The sequence below is a fragment of the Protopterus annectens genome, chromosome 2.part0 (assembly GCF_019279795.1).
Source record: "Protopterus annectens isolate FY-2018-M chromosome 2.part0, PAN1.0, whole genome shotgun sequence".
Lineage (NCBI taxonomy): Eukaryota > Metazoa > Chordata > Ceratodontiformes > Protopteridae > Protopterus > Protopterus annectens.
In genome coordinates this window covers 492748369-492771503 of record NC_056728.1, presented here as the reverse complement: position 1 = coordinate 492771503, position 23135 = coordinate 492748369, and the positions used below count along the sequence as shown (strand labels likewise).

The 23135-nt window shown below is 41.2% G+C and overlaps 1 protein-coding gene across 1 annotated transcript in view; it reads right to left on the bottom strand.

The window, feature by feature from the left end:
• Positions 1-23135, bottom strand: part of NAA35 (N-alpha-acetyltransferase 35, NatC auxiliary subunit) — a gene marked incomplete in the record, with an annotated part of 1521359 nt that overhangs the window by 377125 nt on the left and 1121099 nt on the right. The window contains 1 exon segment of the mRNA XM_044060897.1: positions 16266-16444. Coding sequence (XP_043916832.1) covers positions 16266-16444 — 179 coding nt within the window.

The following is a 23135-nucleotide window of genomic DNA, read 5'->3' as shown; positions in this document are numbered from 1 at the left end:
CAGCTATTCCTGGTCAGAGCACCTTCAGTATGTCAGGGAGGTGCTGGGCGGACTACAGAGGGCAGGGTTGACCATTAAGCCGAGCAAATGTCAGGTGGGTATGGCAGAGGTCTCCTACCTAGGGCATAGAGTGAGGAGTAGGAAGATAATGCCAGAACCTGCCAAAGTGGAAGCTATTCAGGCATGGCCTGCACCTGTTACTAAAAACCAGGTGAGGGCATTTTTAGGGACAGCAGGGTACTACAGAAATTCGTCCCCAGTTATAGTACCATAGCTGCTCCCCTCACAGACCTGACAAGGAAGAACAGGCCAGATAAGGTAGTGTGGACCCCAGCATGTGAGCAGGCATTCCAAAAGCTTAAAGAAGCTTTAGGAGGACCCCCTGTGTTAGCCAGTCCAGATTACAGCAAAGAAGTTGTTGTATAGGTGGATGCTTCAAACCATGGGGTGGGGGCTGTACTTAGCCAGACTTCTTCAGAGGGGGAAGAGCACCCAGTGGTTTATCTCACTCGTAGGCTCCAACCCAGGGAGGAATGTTATGCAGTTGTAGAAAAGGAATGTCTAGCCATAGTGTGGGCGCTGCAGAAACTTCAGCCTTATCTGTATGGAAGGAAATTCACTGTTATGACAGATCACAACCCCCTAACATGGTTAAACAGAGCCAGCCAGCCAGCAAAATGCCAAGTTGCCAAGATGAAGCCTGGGGTTGCAAGCAAATATGTCCGTGCAGCACCACAGTGGGATTAGCAATGCCAATGCAGATGCGCTGTCAAGATAGGGAATGGTCTAAGGTACACTCAGACATACCTAACTCCCTCAAGCAGCATTTCTCAAGGGTCACTTGAAAAACTAGCTTGAGTTCTCCAGCGGGGGAGATATGTGAAGACAGGTGAAGGCTGCTAGCCTAGCCAGATAGAATTTTGGAGATAATTCTGTCATCTGTAAATATTAATGTAAACCACAGGCTTATTGTCTTAAATGGTAAAAATAGTGTTACATGTGGAACTGGAAAACATGTAACAACAGTGCACTCTACTAACCAAGTAAAGCATGTTGAGACCCTTTGATGTTAAAACTCGGAGTCAGTAAGTCTAGAGTGAGGCATCCTGCCTATTAAGGCCAGAGTTAATGACCAGAATTTGCATGCATGAATTTCCTTTATTGCTCTGATTTCTGCCCAGAGGTGAATAATGTAAATGTAGTTTCTGTTAGCCTGGGAACCCAGGGAAGTGTGAAGAATGATGTAATGTGAACCAGGAATGTGATTTTAAAAACAGAGAGAATCAGACAGCATTAAGCATTTTTGTCGACCATCCAAATCAGCACTGTCTTGCTCTATATGTAAGTTTATCTTAGACTTGTGTTTTCTCTTAGAAACAGCTAGAAACTAGAGAGATTAGACTAAGTGTTTTTCTGTGATGTCAGAACTGTACTACTGAATTATTTTAACTATTTCTCTGTGATCTCTGAACTCTTGACTAGCACTGTGTAGTAAGAAGTATTGTCTTGTGTTTTCAGTATTTATTATTAAATACTTTTAAACCCTTTCAACTGTGGCTGTTTTGTGCAGAGATAATTTAAGCTCTAGAGTACATTGCATGTACATAGTGATCCTGTACCAAGTCACTCTAATAAGCCTTGACTGTTTAGTTATACTACCAACTGGATAATAATATTGCACAGTAATAACTGGACACCCTTTTAAGGGCATTTGAGTAGCTGATAAATATTAGCTGGGTGGTGGCAGTGATTTCTACCGTATAGTCTGGGTAAAAGGGGCACAGCTGGAGAACCTGTGCCAGCCTTCCCCAGGAGTGTCTGTGTGGCTGTATAACTCATCTCAAAGTGTGTGTGTGCCAGCTACTTGGGCAGGGACACAAAGCACTGGTTGGACAGAGAGGGTGCTGGAGGTTTTAGCTTGCCCAGCTGGCTGAGATCTGGACCCTATAGTTATGCCAGTGGGGAGTCTTATTGGGGTCCTGGAGAGCAAGGGAGCGACCAGCCCCGGACTGACTGTGATGTGTGTGCTCTTAAGGGAAATTGCACTTTACTGTGTGCATTTGTTATCCTTCCCTCCTATACGAGATGCCCCTCACTGGTGTTAGTGGTGAGGACTGAGGCTCATTGATTGTTGGGCCAGGGCACGGCCATCACATAACTCTACAGCACAAAAAGTTTTAGCACAACGACTCAAACAACAGAACGCAGAAAGGGCTATCACGAAGTTTATGAAGCCTATAACATGGAAGCTAACAATGGATCCTGTAGATGTATTAGAAATATTTCAGAAATTCTATTAATATCTGTGTAAAGCAGAGAAATATGGAAATCAAGAAAAAGGCACAAATGGGAATGTTTATGGAGTAATTAAATACTCAAAGGTTAGAGGTACAGGAGGCTCTATTACTAACAGTTAGGATTGGAGGAGATGAGATAAGAAAGGTGATGTATAACCAATCTACAAGAAAGTCCCCAGGAATAGATGGCATTCCTGTGGAAGTTTGGAAGCTTGGAGGGAAAAACAGATAAATATCTGGAAGGATTTATTTAACAGTATTTTAGGAGGAGAAGTACCAACATCCTGAAAGAAAGCAGTTGTAGCTATAATACCTAAAGAGGGTAAAGATACACAAGATACCACTTCATACAGGCCCATTTCAATACTAAACCATGACTACAAAGTGTTTATTTATATAATGGCTAAAAGAATGGCAAAACTGATGCCAACATTTATATTTGGGGATATTGGATCTTTAATCAAACTCTTTACTACTTAACTCACATTCATTTCATCCTGCAGCTGTTGTACCTTCCCTACCCCTCTGTTCATTGTGCCTGCACAGCAATTTGCACAGGTTTCTTTCCTGCGTGACCCCCCACCCCCACCTGGGATTAACTGCATAAAGTAATTTCTACCTTCTCCACTGAAGCTGGCTATCTTAACTAAGTAAAACCTCTGGGAAGCAAGAACCCGACTCCCTCCAGGTTTTCTATTGTAATACTTTGCATGGGTTTCTTTCCTGCATGACCCCCCACCCCCACCTGGGTTTAACTGCATAAAGCAATTTCTACCTTCTCCACTGAAGCTGGCTATCTTAACTAAATAAAACCTCTGGGAAGTAAGAACCCTTTCTCCCTCCAGCTTTTCTATTGTAATAGTTTGCATGGGTTTCACCCCCACCTGGGATTAACTGCATAAAGCAGATTCTACATTCTCCACTGAAGCTGGCTATCTTAACTAAGTAAAATCTCTGGGAAGCAAGAACCTGACTCCCTCCAACTTTTCTATTGTAATAGTTTGCACGGGTTTCTTTCCTGCGTGACCCCCCCACCTGGGATTAACTGCATAAAGCAATTTCTACCTTCTCCACTGAAGCTGGCTATCTTAACTAAGTAAAACCTCTGGGAAACAAGAACCTGACTCCCCTCCAGCTTTTCTACTGTAACAGATGAATTACAATTTAGTTTTTGTAAACTGTTGAGGCTTAAAGGTGTATGCACAACAACAGTAAAGGGATCCAGCCAATTGCCACTAGATTGGGCTATAATACCTTGAATCAGCCTTACACTCACACAGTGTTCGAGTCCCAAGCATTTACTTTTGAATTTGTTAAAGTTTTGCTTCTAGGCTGTCCCCAGAGTAAGTTAGCTCCCTCCACATTGATGACATTTGCTAGTTTACCCCTAGGATCTTATTAAAATTAGCCTGAGAAATGGTTTTAACACAACAACAATAAAACAAATTAAAGTACAGCCAAAAACATTGCTTACATATAATCATACAAACAAACCAAAAGCCCAAGGTAACTCGGAGTCAGTGTTAGCCCCGTTACGCTCCCCTCCCTGCCCCCAAATTCCACCCGCCCCCACTAGTGCTAAATTTAAACCACACTTTGCCGCTCCCTTGCCATTCCCCTCCTGCTAAGTACCAATTACCACCTCACACATTATTGAACAACCCTCCCCACCTTAACCCATTTCCTTCTCTCCCATTCTTCCACACCCTGTTAGCAAAGTCAGCCATCAAAATTTGCCCCCCCCTAACAAAATGCAAACAAGCAAAAAATGCTAATTACTCTAATGCCTATACTGTTTCTATTTTACCATCTCATTGCCTACGAACAAACACTTGACTGTGGTATTCACTACCCAAATGCTCAGACACTCACAACCTCATACATAACACCAAACACTTTACCATCCCCAGCACACTGAATATACCACCCTCTATAACATACCACCCCTGTACAGCCACAAAACATAATCCTAAAGACAAATCTATATAAAAAGTACAGTTGTGTACATGTACCATAAATGCAGATGTTCGAGTGTATTCACTGTTGCAGTCATCACATTTGGGTTATCTGCCAGAAGGTAGCCCTCAGCCGGCCTGAATACCAGAGTCTTGAGATTTCTGCATCGGATGCTGTCGCTTCTTCCATGACGTCAGGTCGTCAGGGGTATAAAACATGCAGCGGACGCCATTACATCAGTTTTTCTTGCCCCAGATGTCAGGTGCCCCCAAAATAGGAAGCAATTATATGGTGTGGAACACCCCCAGCAAAAAGCAAATACACATAGTATAAGACATGCCAAACCAAAAAGGATAGTTGAAAGCAAAGACAATCAGGGGGTTGTAGGGAGCGTAATCAGGACTGCAACAGTGAATACACTCGCACATCTACATTTAAGGTAAGTGTACACAACTGTACTATGTTCTTCGTGTTTCACTGTTGCAGTCATCACATTTGGGTTGATTCCCAAAGCTAAGGAAGGGTGGAGGTAGATTAAGAAGCATTAGGCCTGGCAATCAGGCCCTGTAAGACTGCTGTGGCAAATCCAGCTCTGGATTTAGAAAAGACAGGCAAGTGGCAATGCTTGGTAAAAGTGTGTACAGAGCTCCAGGTTGGAGCTTCCAGGATGTCCCTGGTAGGGACTCCTCTGAGAAATGCAGTACAGGTAGATGTAGCCCTAGTGGAATGTGTTCTTATCCCCTGTGGGGTAGGTTTTCCATGGTGCTTGTAGCAGAAATGGATGCAGTGTGCTATCCATTTAGATATGGTTTGCTTTGAAATGGCCATCCCCTCTGCCCCTGCAGCAAATCTAACAGCTGGTCAGATTTTCTGAGAGGCTTAGTCCTGTCCAAATAGAATCTAAGCTGTCTGTGCACGTCTAGAGAATGCAGTATCCTTTCCCCTTTATTTTGTGGATTAGGAAAAAAGGAAGGCAAATGAATGGACTGGTTTAAAGCCACACTAGACACCACCTTGGGCATAAAAGATGGGTTAGTCCTGAGGGAAATCCTGTCTGCATAGAAGATAATGAAGGGTTCCACTGCCATAAGGGCCTGCAGTTCAGACACTCTTCTTGCTGAAGTGATGGCTAGAAGTAAAGCTGTTTTCCATGAGAGGAATTTCAACTCTGCTGTAGCAGCAGGTTCAAAGGGGGGAAGTGTACATTTTTCCAATACAAAGTTAAGGTCCCAGGCTGGAGTGGGAGCTCTCCATGGGGTCTTAAATTTCTGGCCACTCTAAGGAATTGTTTTACCAGAGGATGAGAGAAGAAGGGTGGGCTCAGTATTACAACGAGCTGAGATGGCAGAGGCATGAATCTTAATTGAACAGAAGGATAGGCCCTTGTGGAGCAATTCTGTTAAGTAATCTACTATATGAGGTAAGCTGGGCACAGTTGCTCCCATCCCTTGAGATGGGCTCCAGGAACAGTATCTTTTCCACTTTTCTGAATAGGATTTTCTAATACTAGGCCTCCTTGCCTCAATAATGATATCCCGTACCTGCTTACTGGGGGTTGCTAGAGGTGAGTTCAGAGGATTAGCCAGGTTGCAAGTTTCAGGGTCTGAAGCTGAGGGTGCAGAATTTGGCCCTCCTGCTGGGACAGCAGGGAAGGGGTCTGAGGCAGGTGCCATGGTTGTAGCTCTGTCATACTGAGCAAAAGAGGATACCTGTGCTGGTGTGGCCAAGTCTTGTGCAATCAGGATTGTCCTTGGCTTGTCCTGTTTGATCTTTAGCAGAACCTTCGAGAGGAGAAGCAGAGGGGGAAAGGCATAGACTGAGAGGCTTTCCCAGGAAAAGGACAGGGCATCCACCTTCCAAGCTTGACTGTGGGAAATTCTGGTGCAGTATTTGTTCAAGTGATAGTTCTGAGGGGGGGCAAACATATCTGTTCCCCAAAAGCTTGAATATTTTGGGTTCCAGTTTCCATTCGTGTGGGTCCATGAAATTTCTGCTCAAGTCATCTGCCAGTGAATTTAGTTTGCCTGGCAGGAATTGAGCTTGTAGGTGCACTTGGTTGCTCAAGGCTGTGTTCCACAGAGTCATGGCTAGTCTGCAGAGTGGGTAGGAATGTGTTCCCCCCTGCTTGTTTATGTACCACATACCTGTATTGTCTGTCTTTACCAATAGTTGTCCTGGAAGAATAAGGCCTTTGAAAGCTGTCACAGCGTTCTGTACAGCTAACATTTCTTTTTGATTTATATGCAGGTGCATCTGCTTTGGGTTCCATTTGCCCTGAATGCACTGCCCTGCCATGTGAGCCCTCCTGCATAGTCTGATGCATCTATTGTTAGGGTTTGGGCAGCAGCGGGTAGAGTGAAAGAGTCCCTTGTTGTGGCTGCAGGGCCTCTGCCCACCAAAGCAACTCTGCCCTTAGACATGGAATGATAGGAATTACTGTTTCCAGGTCCTAAGAATGTTGACACCATAGACCTTTTAGACACCGCTGAAGTTTCCTCATATGCAGTCTTGCATATGGAATTAACAGAATGCAAGAGGCCATGAACCCCTGAGCTTGCAGTATTTTCCTTGCAGATAGCTGGGTTTTTGTGGCCAGTACGTTGAAGTAAGTTGTCAAACAAATTTGTTTCTCTGGAGTGAAGAATGCCATTTAGGAAGTTGTATTCAAGCTTGCTCCCAGGAATACAATCTGTTGGCAGGGTACTAGGTGTGATTTCTTTTCGTTGATGGTGTACCCCAGTGAAGGTAGAAGTCTCTTTACAAATGCCAGGTGCTGTAGTAGCAAGTCCTGACTTTCCGCTTGAATCAGGCAATCGTCCAAGTATGGGTAAATCTGAATACTTCTCTGCCTGCAAAAAGCAATGGCTGGAGCTAGGCACTTTGTGAATACCCTGGGCGCAGTAGATAAGCCAAAGGGAAGTGCAGAGAATTGATAGTGCATAGAGCCTGCCCTGAAGTGAAGGTATTTCCTGCAAGATTCCCTTATGGGGATGTGTAGGTAAGCTTCTTTTAAGTCTAGGGTTGCCAGCTAGGCATCCTTGGCTAGCATAGGAAGCAGCTGTTGGACAGTTAGCATTTTGAATTTTGAAACCACCAGAAAGGTGTAGAGAATAGATAAATCCAGGATAGGACACCAGGAGGTTTCTTTTCTGGGAACCAGGAATAGTCTTGAATAAAAGCCTTGTCCCCTTTGTACTGCTGGGACAGGTTGAATAGCCTTGATGCTGAGGAGAGAAAGTACTTGCTTTTGGGCCTCTGCCCACTGATTCGGGGGGAGATCTGGCCATCCACTTAGGGTTGGGAGTGAGTGGAAGTGGAATCTGTGTCCTAGGGAAACAATGTCAAAAACTCATTTGTCTTGGGTAATGCATTCCCAGTTTTTTGCATGCAGGATGAGTTTTCCTCCTAAAGGTGCAAATACTTGTGCAAGGCTTTGGGGAGTTAAGGATAAGTCATTGTGCAAGTTTACCATAGGGGGTGGCTTACTACTCCCTGTTTTGGACGTGAGAGCACCCCACTACTTAGATCTGTGCATAAACTGAGAGTGAAGTCTTGCGGGTCTGCTCCCTCTGGGTTTGAACTGAGAAGGCCTGGAAGGGACTGGAAAGGACCAGTTCTTTGAAGGTCAATGCCTACTGAATCTAGGTGGCTGTACTTGTAAGAAATCTTTACCAGTTTGCATAGATTTAGCCTTCTCCTCCATCCTTTTGAGAACTTCTGCTTCATTGCCAAATAGGCGCTCTTAGTTTAAGGGTGCATCCAGTAATTTTGCTTTGACATGATCTGGCAAGTTTTGTTCCTTAAGCGAAGCATGCCTTCTAAGAACAGACCCAGTAACAGCAGCCCTACAAGATGCTTCTAAAGCATCAAAACCACACTGCAAAGTATGTTTACCAACTTGGTCAGCAGAATGCATTAACTCTTGTAAATCTTTGTGTTCTGCACAGTCAGGAATCAACATCCTTTTCTGTTTAATTAGCCCCATAATACGTTGCTGATACTTTAACATATGAAACTGGCAATTTAAAGCCCTAATGGCCAGAGTAGCAGAGGTGTATACCTTCTTACCCCCATCTGTCTAAAGCCCTAAAATCCCTGTCAGAAGGGGTAGGATTCTTGGCAGTAGTAGCCTTAACGCCTTTTGGTCCTTGGGAAATGGTCTCTGGATCCATAGTAGTATTCCTGAAAAGGAATTTGTGAGAGTCAGGTACTCAATAGTAGCTAACAGGTTTCATGGGAGCTGGAGGCAAAGTATCTGGGGTAAGGCTGAATTCCAAGAAAACATCATCTATAATCTCCAAAACAGGAGGGATAACTACAGGCCTGTGCTGAGGCAGGTTTAAAAATTCCCTGAGTCTCTTTTTGGATTGAGAGTAGTCCTGGCTTTCACAGCGGAAATGCTCCCTAAGGGTATGCAGGGTTTCACCAAAAGAAAAATCTTCTGGAGGGGAAGCAAAGGGAATGGAATCCTCTGCATCAGAATCTTCATAGGTAGATAAGGGTATGTCCTGGTAGTCAGAAGGAACAGATATATCAGATTCCTGATCAGAAGAATCAGAAGGAAAATCAGTTCCAAGTCTCTTTGAGGGGGAAGGCTGGCTTCCCCTAATTAAGGTAATAAGGTCTTCAGCCATTCTAATCATTTATTTTTGAGGCCTGTGGGGCTTGGGAATGTGCTTTGGTTGTCGGTTTCCTAGGCGTCGTGCGAACTTTAGGCCTGAGAAATTCAGTACTTTTGGCTTTAAACTTAGTTGTCGGTTTAATATGAAAATTGGTAGGCCTGAATACACCCTCAGAAGCCGGTGCCTGCGCAGCGGCTCCGGACCCACATCCAAGGTAGAGACATCCGCAAGTTCCATAGTCGAAGAAGCATCTCGTGGCATACTGGACTCCAAATGGGTCTCAGTAGAGGCCTGCGAATCCATAGAAGTGGGTATCAGGGGCTGCAAAAGTGCCTCACTGAGTACTGGCAGACTGGCGACTAGCTTAACGGTAACATCGTCGGCAGTTTTGAACCTATGCGGTCTGTCTCGGTCTTCATCCTTATGTTTTTTCGGAAGATCGGTAGTCAGATGGCTTATCGACACCATTTTGGAGTACGGAGATTGAGAGTGAAAGTATTTAGCTACAAAAGTTGCCCGACAACGGATAGTTCGGGTGTTGAACAAGGCACAAAATTGACAGCAAGGGACGTCGTGGTCTGGGCCTAAACAGGTGACGGAGTAAGAATGAAAATCTCGATGAGGTATTTGCTTTCCACAGGCAAGACTATTATTATTTTTTTCTGACATCGGTTACAGCAAGGAAAAAGGATCCCCAACGGGGTACTTATCTTTTAGAAGACTTCAGGTCTGAAACTCGAAAACGAAAATTTCAGGAGTCAGCCGACCAGCACTTGTGAACTGCTTCTGCTTCGGGCACCGCACAGTAAGAAAGACTGATGTAATGGCATCAGCTGCATGTTTTATACCCCTGACCACATGACGTCACGGATGAAACGACAGCATCCGATGCAAAAATAAACCTGTTGGTGGGTTTTGATGCAGAGAAAGCATTTGACTGAGTAAGCTGGGACCTTATGAACAGAGAAATGGAAGCATTTGCATTCAGTGATAAAATTATAAGGTTGATTAGAGGATAAATGAGGGATCAGAGGTGGAAATTAAAGTGGGTGGGGTCTTCTCTAATTACCTCTTGAGCAAAGGAATGAGGTAGGGTGCTCTCTCTCCCCTTTGTTATTTGCAGTATATTTAGAACCACTGGCAATGAAAGTAAGGGACTCAGAAATTCAAGGCTATAATTGGTATGGTAGTCAAGAAAAGCTGGCTCTATTTGCAGATTACATTATTTCATACCTGACAAAACCAGAAATGGATATTACAGTGTTGTGAATGTTTTTACATTGGAAAGACTATTAATAGGTTTAGAAATCGTTTTTACGAAACATATATATGATATTCACAAATTAAATGAGAACAATGCTTTACCTAAACATATTTGTAATTTTTCCAATTCACAATTAGATTCAGAACTTTCATAAATCAGTACATTTACATGGATAAACTTACATCTGTTTGCATTTGTATCCAATAGGGGGTCCTCATTTGTCAAGTTTAGCTTGTGGTTTTACAGTTTATATACATTTTTTATCTTTTAAATTTTAAGAAGGTCCTATTTTGTGGTAGGGATGGAAAGATGTTAATGGCAATGTTTTGGCCTCTTTTCATTTTGGTGTGGTTACTGTCAGACCAATAAGTTTTTACTTTTGAATGCATTTTATAGTTTTAATGAGATAGCTGGAAGTTCTATTAATTCAATTAAGACAGTCAGGTGACTTGGTTTTACTATACAAGTGCTGTAGTTGAATTTGTACTAGTTCTGAGGAAGTCTTAAGTTTATTACTGACAAAAGAGCTCAACAATAAAACGCTTTTCAAGTCAGCTCTGGTCCGTTTCTTCCTCCTCCTTTTGTTTCATTGTTTTACTGGTTTGTGTCTGGATCCAGTTTTATGGTTTGTAATGTATAATGTTTACTACTGAAATTGTGTTGGTGTGGTTTATTTTCATTTATATAAATGTAGATTGTCTACACCATATGTCATAATTTAATAAAGATTTTTTTTTTTTTTTAAACATGAAAGGATGGAACTGGTCTCAAATAGCACCTGGGAAGCAACAGCTCTAGTAGAATGTGCCTATACAGAGGTAGAAAGACATTTACCATGAAAAGAATAACAAAAAGTAAATGCCTCAGAGATCCAGGAGGATATAGTTTAGTTAGAAACCGACAAACCTAGAGACCTGGGAAGAAAGGAAACAAAAAGTTGCTCAGATTTGCAAATAGCCTGAGTCTTATCCAAATAATATCTGAGCTGTCTGTGCAAATCCAAACTGTAAAGAATCTTCTCACTAGCAGACTGCAGAAAAGGAAAAAAGGAGAGCAAAGTAGTAAAATGTTAAATTGGCAATTCATAACTACCTTGGGCATAAAAGAAGGACTAGTACGAAGAGACACCCTATCCCCATGAAAAACCAAGAAAGGAGGAACAGCCATAAGACCCTCGAGTTCAGAAACTCTCTTAGATGAAGTAAGGGCCAAAAGAAGATCAGTCTTCCAAGTACAATGTTGCACGGTAGCTTAAGGTGCAGGCTCAAAAGGAGCCCGAGTCAAATATTTTCAAGTACAAAACAGAGGTCCCAGGAAGGTGGAATAGGCTTCCTGAAAGGCCTGATATGAAGGACGACTTTAAGAAATTGTTTGACCTCAAACTTAAAGGCAAGAGAAGGACTCATCGTCAACGGCAGACAAGAAGAAATTGTTGAAAGGTGAATTTCAACTGAAGCATATGCTAAACCCAGCATGGAGCAATTCACAGAAATAAGAGAGAACCAGAAGGATCCCCACAAAATATGGATTCTAGTTATGAGAAAAACACCAGAAAGAAAATATCTTCCATTTGGAGAAATATGATTTCCTAGCCTCATGCAGAACCCTAAGTACATCCTTAGAATAAAGGAGTCTACAAGGGATCAAAACCCTATCACACACAGAGTCAGCTGAAGAGTGGACAAGTGAGGAGAGATCAGAGTTCCCTTGTCTTGTGTGAGAAATTCTACCCTGTGAGGTAACTTCTGGTAATTGTACCTGGCTAGGTGAAGAGGGAACCAATGCTGTCTAGGTCAAAAGAGAATCCCCAGCAACATTTTGGAGGAGTCCTGCTTGATCTTGAGCAAGACCCTAGGAATCAGAGAAAGGGGAAAAGGACTGATTTCTGTAAGTTTACTGTAACCCCCAAGCTATGCAAGAGACACGCAGTATAATGGAGGTGCTGAAGCAAGATCTTGAGGGAGGAGGCCTAAATGAGTAGGTCGTCCAGATAAGGAAATATTTAAACCTCTTTCATTCTTCAAAAAGCAATCACAGGAGCAAGGCATTTGGTGAAAACACTTGGGGCAGTAGAAAGGCTGAAAGGCAAAGCAAAAAAACTGAAAATACAAGGAAGAAACAGAGAAATACAAAACTTCCTGAAAAGGGAATGAATTGGGATGTGAAGATAAACATCCTTGAGATCAAAGGAGACCAGGAAACCTAGGGAAAAAGAGGAAACAGCATCTGAAGGGATAACATCCGAAAGGAAGGGCTCATCAGAAAGGTGTTGAACTGAGAGAGGTCCAGAATGGGTCTCCAAGTGCCTTCCTTCCTGGGAACCAGAAACACTCTGGAATAAAACCCTTTCCCCGTCCTGACAAGGGTGCACAGCTTGAATGGTGCTTGTGCCAAAAGACGAAGAGATAAGGGAACCTGACTCAGGAAAGGGGGAAGCCAACAGTTTGACAGAACCTGGCTTGTCTTGAAAAGGAGTTTTCTGAGAAGTGGGAGTCTGAGTAGAGTTACCAGGAGGAACACACCTAGAACCATTCTTACCTTTGGCAGGAGGGCAAGCCTGCCTGGGATTAAAAACAGATTTAGCTGGATAATTCCTCTATAATTTAGGAACAGGAGAAACAGATATATGCTTCAATTCTTGCAAGGCCTTACCTTTATCCTGCAGACACTTTAACAGCTCAGCAGACACGGAACTAAACAGGTTCTTATTATCAAGAGAAGCATCCAACAGTTTAGCCTTTATATCATCAGGCAAAAACCAGAGATGAAACCAAGAGTAATGTCTCAAAACAGAACCAAAAGTAGCAGTTCTACGGGAGGCATGAGTTGCATCATAACTACATTTAATAGAGTGTCAGGCTATTTGAGAAGTTGAGTCCAGTAAAAAAAAAAGGGCCAAGGCCTTCCCTTCAGAATCAGGAAGGTCTGAGATAGCCTAAGAAGCTCGCAAAAGGACTAAAACATACCTGGTCATATGAGTCTGGTAATTAATTGCCCGAAATGCCAAGGTGGCAGCAGTATATACCTTCCTGCTCAGCTGTTTTATAGCTCTATTGTCCTTGTCAAAAGGAAGTAGTTTAGTAGAGGGCCACAGCTTACAGGGTTTGTTAGAAGAGACAGACACTACACAGAAGGGTCAGCAGAAGGACATTTGTAGAGAAACTTACATTCATCATCCACCTTGTAAAATCTGTCAGGTTTCTAAGGAGCTGGAGGTTGAGAATCCAGTGTCATAGAAGCTGCTGAAAATGTATCTAAAAGGGCAGCCAAGACTAGAAGGAAATCAGAGGGCTTAGGGGACTCCATCTGGAAGAGCTCATAATACTTCTTTTAAATGTCTGAAACCTGAGAACAGTCTCATTTAAAAAGTTCCATCATACAAGCGATAGTATTCCCAAAGGAGAGTTCTTCAAAGGGACAGTCTGGGCTAATACAGTCTTCCTCCTTAGAGCCATAATGCAAGTAAGAAAGGATCTGAGAGGAAAACGTCACAAGTCTTCCCCAAAATCCAAGTCCTCATCAGAGGAGTCCTGCTCTCTGGGCCTCTTGAGTGAGGTAGAGGACCAAGAGGGAGCAGGAACTGGAACTCCATGGGGAGGCTTCAAGGCCAAAAGTGCATTAAACAACCCCTAGGTAAAATCCTGCTAGTCACACTGGGATCTTTAGGAACAGGGGAAAACATGCTTGTTTTTTTTTCTTTTGAAGGACGTCTACCCTACACACCTGAGGAGGTTCAGATCCTTGCCTACACTCAACTAACGTAGTAGGAATCTCCTGAACAAGTATCTGCAGTATCCCCCTCTGTCCCTCTGAAATAATCAGCTGAAGTTCCCCCTCAACATCTGGAGTGGATGTCTGTAGAGCCTCTGAGGACATATGAGAAGTCAGATCCATGGTAGCTTCTTACACAGTCATGTCACAAGAATCTAACGCAACAACCAAGTGATCCTCTGGGCTTTCACCAGCCTCAAAAGAGGTATCCAGAGGGAGGACAGCAGCCAAATCAGACCTGACTCTTTTGGCCTTTTTCTTGGCAAGTGGCTGACCTTCAGGATGGGAAGATTCTGCCACAGCACCCTGCACTAACAATTTAAGATGTTGCTTCTTCAGGTAAACAGACCAAAAGAGATGACTATATAGGGTCTTAGGGTCAAACACTCGGCAGATATAACACTTCATATGGTCGTGAGAAGCACCCTAACAGAAGAGATACTACTCGTGACAATCCTTATAGAGAATTATAGGGAATCTGTATCCCACACTGACATTTTCCCTTTATGTATGACATGCAAACTCCCAAAACTAAAAAAAAAAAAAGGAAGAAAAGATAAGAAACAACCCCAATGGGGCACTTATCTGAAACATGACTCAGTAACCAGAACAGAAGAAGAAGCGTTCAGACCGATGATCAATCATGGTGTTCAGACTGCTATACCTTGAGCAGGGAGCATACATGTGACGTACGATGTCTATACAAACTTAAGGCTTCAGTATACTGGTGGGACATAGCAGGGAATCCCTTCAGTAAAGAATACTGCAACAGTGTTATGGACATTTACTACCAGGTCTGTCAGCACAGAGGGACAAAACCATGACTACAGCCCAGGTGATTCAGGTTCAACTAGCATCCTGGGCATTGGGGCAGGGACTAAGAAATAATGATGGCTTGTCTGCCCACACTTCTCTTTGGGTGAGACTGGAAGAGGCGTCTGTCTGGGCCCCCTGTCAATATTAGAATCCCCTTGTTGAACTAGAGAATCACACTGACAGTGCTGTCATGCAGGGGTGGGCCTATAAGTACATCACACTCTGAAACATGGCCATTCCTCGCAGTGGACACAGCATGCTCATCCCTTGAATGCTCTACGCATGTGTGGGGTACATAGGACTTAAGTGAAAAACTCTGAACCCACCATGGATTATGAGTGAAAAATCTCTGATCCCAACATGGATTATGGTATGACACTCCAGTATTACTGACACTAGCCATTAATGACACGAATGTTGTATATAAAAGGTTAAATAATGCTGTATTATCAGCCACTTTGAGTCTCAAATTCATTCAGCACAGTCAGGGTACCATAAATATTTTTTTTTTTTTGTAAATTTGTCAGTGCGGCACTCTTCTTTGTGGAAAAGCTCTTTTCAACACAGGGCTGAAAAATTGTGGAATAGTCTCCCAATAAAGATCAGGAAGGCCTCAAGTCTCACATTCAGAACACAATTTGTTTGGTGACATTTTTAGTCTTCAGTAACAGCTAGCAAATTCATTTAATGTATGTTGAGGGTCTCAGAATGATACTCACCAAACACCACACATTGAATAACATAACAGCAAACAGGCAGAAGAGCTCTCGCCTCAAGGGAACACTTAAGTCTATTAGGTAGCTGGAAGAAGAGCTTGATATCAGGTCACCAGGGAACCAGTGATAAAAGTATAAAAAAGGGTAATGGAGCCAACTGCTAAAGCCCAAAAACGGGTCATGACAAGCTCTTAATCCTGTGAGATCTGTGGTGCCAAGTAAATAATGAGTAGTTTTAGATTTTTTTTCACCCATAAATTGAGTAGGTTAGCTTTTTTCTCTTTTTAACGATGGGAAATATTTTAATGGATGCTCTTTTGAAGTCTCAAAACTCCTCAGTATGTCCAAAGCTGCCTTCTGCAAACAAAGAAGCTCATCTGATTCAAATTCTTTCAGACCTTGCAATTTTTAAGGGTATTGTATAGGCCTAATTTGGTAATACAAATATCACAGTGGTTAACCCACACCTTCTTCTGCTCTTACACACAAGGACATAAACAGGTGTTCAGAAAGGGACTAGTTCCTAAAATATAGCTTTGAAGAAACATTTATAAGATTACCACTGTTATCTGTGCTGTTGTCTGCTGACCTGTCTGGAAAATAGTTTGCTTCTTAGAAGACACAAAGATTAACTTAAAGTAAACCTCATCTGTAACTATAATGCTGATTGTCCACTTTTTATATATGATGGAAACTGCATGCCATTACAGAATGTGGGCTGATTTCAAACTGAGATTGGCAAGGACTTCTGCTACTGACACATGAATGTCATTATAATGTTGCAAAATGTCACCACAAAGTTTTCATGCGGGTATGTACATACCAATAGATGTAGTAGTATTCATGCATGCTGTACAGCTCCAGTTCAAAACCACTCAGGAGATACTGGATCATAATGCAAAGATTATGGTACAAAACCCAGGTTCCAAGGCAAGCTAGGTGCTGTCTCAGTGGCTCCTGCTTCACTAACATACTGTGAAGGGCAGCATCCACCTTCTCAGCCTACAATGAAAATAAAACAATTTAAAAAGGGCTGGCAATGACAGAAAAAAAAAACAGAAAAGTAACACAGCACATTAACATGGAAAAGCAAAATGAACAGCATAATTAGCAGTGCAGTTACACTGACTGCTATGGCTATGTTCTCTGGAAGCAACAAGGATTCAGACACACTCATGTGCCGAAATGTAAAGGCAACTCATAAAATCAATTAATGAAGAACATTTTTGCACATTTTAGCATACTGAACCCTACTTTAAACATCTGGAAAAAGGTATCACAAACTTTAAGAAAGGTGTTTTCTCCTGAAATGACTGGAGGTGCTAGCTTTCGGCTAAAGAAAAAAGTGTTCCAGACATATGTCATAAGTGATAATTCAGTAAAGATGTTAATTGTTCAGAAAAAAATAAGTGTGTGTTCCAGACTGGCAGAGGTAGTCTGAATTAGTGGTAATACAAACATAAATGCAGGAAACAGCACTGTGCTCAGACAGAGAGAGAGATACAGACACAGTATGTGTGCACAAGCACATGTGTGCGTGTTTTTGTAAGACAGTATTCTTATACAAGTCTAATTAAAAAAATCTATTAAAGGCAACTCCTCTCAAGTGTCACTTTTTTCTTATCACAAAGTGTTTTTTTGCATTCCTTTCATCTAATCCTAGAATGCTAACAAAGAAAACATAGTTAGTATTAATCTCACTGTTCTCTGCCTGGAGCTGTTTCTGAAGATTATTTCACACAAGTTTGACTTCACGTAAAATCTTACATTATACCATGACCCCCCATTAATATTCCAAAACATGCACGCTGATTGGTCAGCGTGCACGTTGTAAATCGACTTATACTAACGGAAAAAGGTCTGGTCGCCCGGACTTTTTCCATTAGTATAAGACTTTTTTTAAAACACTGTCTCGCTATGTTAAAGGAGTTTAATATAGCGAGACAGGTTTAAAAAAAGCAACAGAGATCTCCGTTGCTTTTTTTTAAAGCTGTCTCGCTATGTTAAACTCCTTTAACATAGCGACAGAGTGTGTAAAAAGAAACGGAGATCTTGCTTTCTCTGTTGCTTTTTTTTAAAAACCTGTCTCGCTATGTTAAATGGGTTTAACATAGCGAGACAGCTTTAAAATAAGCAACGGAGATCTTGCTTTCTCCGTTGCTTCTGCCCACAGCTCTGATGTACTGCGTAGGCATACGCATGCGCAGTACATCAGAACTGCCACAGAATACCAGACAGCTGCGAAAGGGCAGCAAGGAGGCATTATACAATGCCATTATTTAAGAAAATTAATTATTTTTTTCTTAAATAATGTCATTGTATAATAGCAATAACCCACTTCTGGGTGTGGGCAATGCTGGATTTGCCCACGGTTGGCTTTGTTTGGTCCCTCAGGCTTCGCCCTTGTGACCAAACCACACCAACCGTGGGTAAATCCAGCATTACCCACACCCAGGCGTGGGTTATTGCTATATTACTCCCTTCTGGTGCAAGTCTCGTCATTTGTTAATTTATGTAAGCATTCTGAGTAAAGGAGGGGTAGTTACAATCTCAAACTTTTATGATTTAAGAAAACAAGATTTCAAAATTATCTCTTTAAAACCACCTCCATAGAAATCGTATCCCAGATCAAACTGTTATGTCACCATAGACTAACACTTAAAAAAATTGATCAGCATGTTAATTATACACAAATCAAATCTTAGATTTCTGTAGACTGTGCCTGAGAGGCCTTTGAGGGTTGAGTATGTTACACATGAGCAACTTCGCATATGTAGGTCTATGTATATGGTCCTTAATGGGTGTGGTGAGTGGTGTGTGTGAGTAGCTGACAACCTATTTGTTGCATTTTGTGTCTGTATGTAAGAGTTTGGCCTCCAGTGACTATATGTAAGTACATCTTTCACATACTGTATTCATTTGTTTGAGAGTGAAGTGGTTGCCAGTGTACATGAGGCAACTCCTAACCTGCCTCAAGATACCCATGTCCACCAAGCTGGAAGCAGAGATGGTAGGAAAGTGCCCATTCATGGTTGCCAGTATTACTGAAAGTTGTGAGGGGTAGAATTACTGGGTGTTTATAACCAGACCGGGGGGGGTGCTTACTTGATGTAATCAGCAGCTACCTAATCTATGATGCTGCCCAGCACCCAAACAAGATACTCACTGAGTAGTGATTATACTGGGTGCTATGACAAGGTAATGCAGACTTAAATAGTCCTAACGGAATGCGTAAGTGCTGCTTACCGCAAAAACTAGTTGCCTGGTGAGGACTGTGGGGCTGAGGTAAAGTTCAGAGGTAGTTTATAGGGAATTTTCAACTTCTGATGTTTGCGTATATACAAGGTAACAGTAACCACCGCAGAGCGAAAAGCAGCTTCATGCAAATGCAAGGTTTAAATATGCTCAGAAAAAAAACAAGTTTAACACTGAATTCGAGTTTAGATGAGTGCCTAGTCAAGTATATTCCAAATGGCGCATTGTGTTTGATTACTGGTCTTGATTTAGAGCTTAGATGAGTGAAATCAGCCCTCTCCTGCCACGAGAGTGCAGACTTAGACTCTCTTAATAGAAAATAACTGGTTTGGAGCCCATGTGCTGAGGAACAGCAAATAGATTCCTGGAACTAACTTAACAATTTAATAGTTACACTACAATTAGTACAGAAAAGCAGTCCTTATAGCAGTGTGAAACACAGTTTGAACTTTAAAAAGTGCAGAAAAGCAATTAAATAGAGTAAACATTCACAGTAGATGAAAAACAGTGCAAGTGCAAAAATTATACTTACATTCCTTTTCTTGGCCTTGGATGGCTTCAAATGTTTGCAAAGTTACTCAATCTCTGGCGTTGTTGCCAAATGAAGAGCAGCTCTGGATAAATGAGACAAGGCTCATGCACAGATTTAACACTACCCAAGTCCACAGACCAATCAGATAAGCACACAGAGATTTATACCAGTAATTTCCAGTTCAGATGGGTGAAATCATCTCTCTCCTGCCTCAAGAGTGTATATTCAGACTCTCAATGACTGGTTTGGAGCCCAAGTGTTGATGAACAACAAACAAATGCCTGGAAATAACTTAACAATGATGCCCAATAGTGTGAAAATTGGCTCTAGATGATGGTTATTGTTGATATGACACTCTGATATCCCCACTTAAGAGAACTGGCTTACTGTATATCAGTACCCTGACTGGAGAACGAGTGTTCTCCAGAAGGGTATTAATGTACAAGTAATGCTTGATGAAAAATGAGTCCACCACTTCAGGGCAGCTTATCAAGCTGTTGTGGAGCTCGGACTGAGAAAAATGGAACAGCTGCCATTATTTTACACTCCCTAAGCAGCGCTTTTTGCTGTTTAACGAGTTGTTGTGTTGTGTCTTTCGGTTTTTCCCGGTTAGGGGTCACCACAGCGGAACTCTGGTCCGCTAATGATTGGCAGCAGATTTTTTACGTGCCGAGTTGCCAGCTCTGACGCACAACCTTCAACGAAGGTACACCCATTCACGCATATCTCCACACAGAAGACACTCTAGCTGAGAATTGAACGGGACAACGTCTTACTGTGAGGCGACAACGCTACCGTAGCACCACCACCGCAGTATAAAAGTAAAAAAAAAAGTGTGTGTATGTGTTTGTGTGTGAAAGTGTATGCCTGTATGGGTGTGAGAGACAGATTGGTTAAGCTGCTATTTTACACTGGCTAAGCAGCGCTTCTGCTGTTTAGTGAGTGTAAAATAAAAAGCATGTGCGTGTGTGTGTGTGTGTGTGTGTGTGTGTGTGTGTGTGTGTGTGTAAGAGAGAGAGAGAGTGTGAAGAGTGAGAGCGATAGACCATACCTATTGGCATATCTCTTAATCACTTAGTGCAAGAAATCTGGACAAAGCCCAACATAATGGGGACGATGACGACAAAGGCCTAAAAATAAGGACATATATTAAATATTACTCTTATAAACTTAGAAAGTTGCTACAGCAACAGGGATCATTTTAACATACATTTTCTGAAGGATTTGAAGTCTGAAACTCAAATGTATGTCATTATTTAGTAACTTTAGTCCTCAGATCATCCCAGTAAATCGCCTGAAAAACACAACTTTTATGAGTAACGGATTAAAAATATTAGCCCAAACTTTGGACATTCTGCAAAAATCTGGACAGTTGAGAGGTATGCCTCTCAGTATAAATAATGGGAAAACAAAGGGCTGAAAATAGGGACTTTTTAAAATATTGCTCTTATAAACTTAGGAAGTTGCTAGAATAACAGAATTTTCATTAGCATGCATTTCTTTTCTGAAGCAGAGATGTGTGCATGAGAGTGGTGAGATGACTACTGGCAGAAGTAAAGAGGTTTATAAACCTCTGCATCTTTTAGCTGAAGAAATCTAGATAAAGCCTAAAATAAAAGGGGGAACAAAGGTTGTAAAATAGAAACTTTATTGTTCTTATAAAATTACAAAGCTGCTAAACTAAAGGAAATCTGAAGTTCAAATGCATGTCACTATATAGTAACTTCAATCTCCACTGACTGCAAACCCAACGATGTAGGAGTAAGGGACCAAAAAATAAGGTAAAAAAATGGTTATTTTTAAATGTTATATTTTGGATATAAAATGCTTCCTCCAACAACATTAACATATACTGCAGCAAGTTTGAAACATTAGGCAGAGGAACTATTTTATAACAAAAATACACTAAAAAAATACATACTGATAAAAAATATATAGATAAGTAAGTAAAACACAACAATTTTTCAGATAGCCCATTCTCTAAGCACAATAATGCCCTCCGGGGTGTGTGTTAATGTGTAATTAACACCCCTCCAAAGGTGTACAGCCCCTCTGCCTGCGGCATCAGGCCTCATAACACCTCTGGGCAGACCTTAGTTACACATTAACACACGCCATATTGGGTATTATTGCTTGCCTGTAAAATTTTAGTTTCCAGGTAAATCATTGAAGATAATCAGTCAATGATGCCAGATATCAGAACTGTATATTTTTTATTGTTCAGAAAACCTACATTGAGGTAAAATCTGTTGCTCTATTAACTTTTTAAGTGAATTACAATAATACTTAAAAACTGTCCCTAATTTTGTGCATTTGTCTAGAATTCTTGAGAAAAGAAGTTGAGGTATGACCTACCCCCCCCCCCCCACACACACACACACAAATGTATAGCTATAAACAAAGCAGACTCATTTGAACTGCATGATACACTAAAAAATTCACAACTTAAAGCACATAATTTCTGTAAATCAGAACATTGCCTTAATATCCCAGCAAGGCAACTTAGATTACAAAATCAAAACTTGATTCCAACAAAAAAAAAATCAAACTGCCACAATGAAGACTCATTATACTCTGTATATGTAACAAAACTATGCAACTCAATATTTACTGAGATGAGACATGAAGAAAAACAGAAGGTATTCCTAAGCATGCAAAATCATTTCTACTAACGAAATGGACCTGTTCCAGTATTGTACTTCATGAGCAAGAACTGACCACCTCTGTCTACAAATAATGCTACAGTTCAAGAATCCTGTACTATCCCTCATGGAAAAGGACTGACCTACACTGTCTGCAAAAAAGCTATAATTCAAGAATCCTGTGCTATACCTTATGGGCAAGGACTGACTGTCCAGTTTCCAAAAAGTCTACAATTTAAGAATCCTGTGCTATATCTCATGGGTAAGGAGAGCTGACCTAGCCTGTCTCCAAAAAAGCTACAATTCAGGAATCCTGTACTATACCTCATGGGTAGGTGAGGGCTGTCCTACCCTGTCTGCAGACAACCATAATTCAAGAACTTTAATGCTACACCTCACTAGAAACTTAATACAATCTCTCATGTTCCTATAAAAAGTCTTATTCAAACTTAAGTAAGTTGTATCTATACAGCACTAATTTATTTTTTTATCAAATTTCTTTTTATTAAATATTCGTTCACAAAATATGCAGAAAAAAAGATAACAAAGACATACACATGTGGTACAGTTGACGTTGCACAGTGTATACCATAAGCATGTAATAATAGTTATTGCCCACTTTACTCATTAACATTCAAATTAAGTAGAATTACTATATGTGTTACTAGGAGGATATGGTTATATTATAAGTTATTCCAAGAGCTTTTATCATATAGCAGTTCTCTTGTACATTATTTACATCAACATCATATAACATATAACATCAACCTATATAGTGATAACAATCTACTCTACTAAACCTTATACACATATATACAAATATGTTACCTTAATTATTGTGGTTACTAATCTCAACAAAGTGACGGGTTTACTATCCTTATATAATTAGTATTTAACATACTGCTTATGATAGACTATCAATTAATGTTTTGCAGTACCTTTGATAGTAGGTTTGGTTCTTCTGACTTTTTGTATAAAGCTTCTGGGCCAATATATGTTTTTTTCGCCATGCTTTTGTATTCTGACCAGGTTAGTCTTGATCTGTCTATCCAGTTTTTTGCTATGTAAGCTTTTAATAGGGTGCATAGTGTTATTATAATGTGTTTAAAGAAATTATTATTATTGCATTTGAATATATGTAGTATAGTAGTTTCCCATGACAATGTGGATTTTGAATACCCCGATTTCTCTAAAAGGAATCTAAGTGAGCACCATAGTTTATGAACTGTTTTGCACCTCCAAAAGATGTGGAGGATATCTGCCT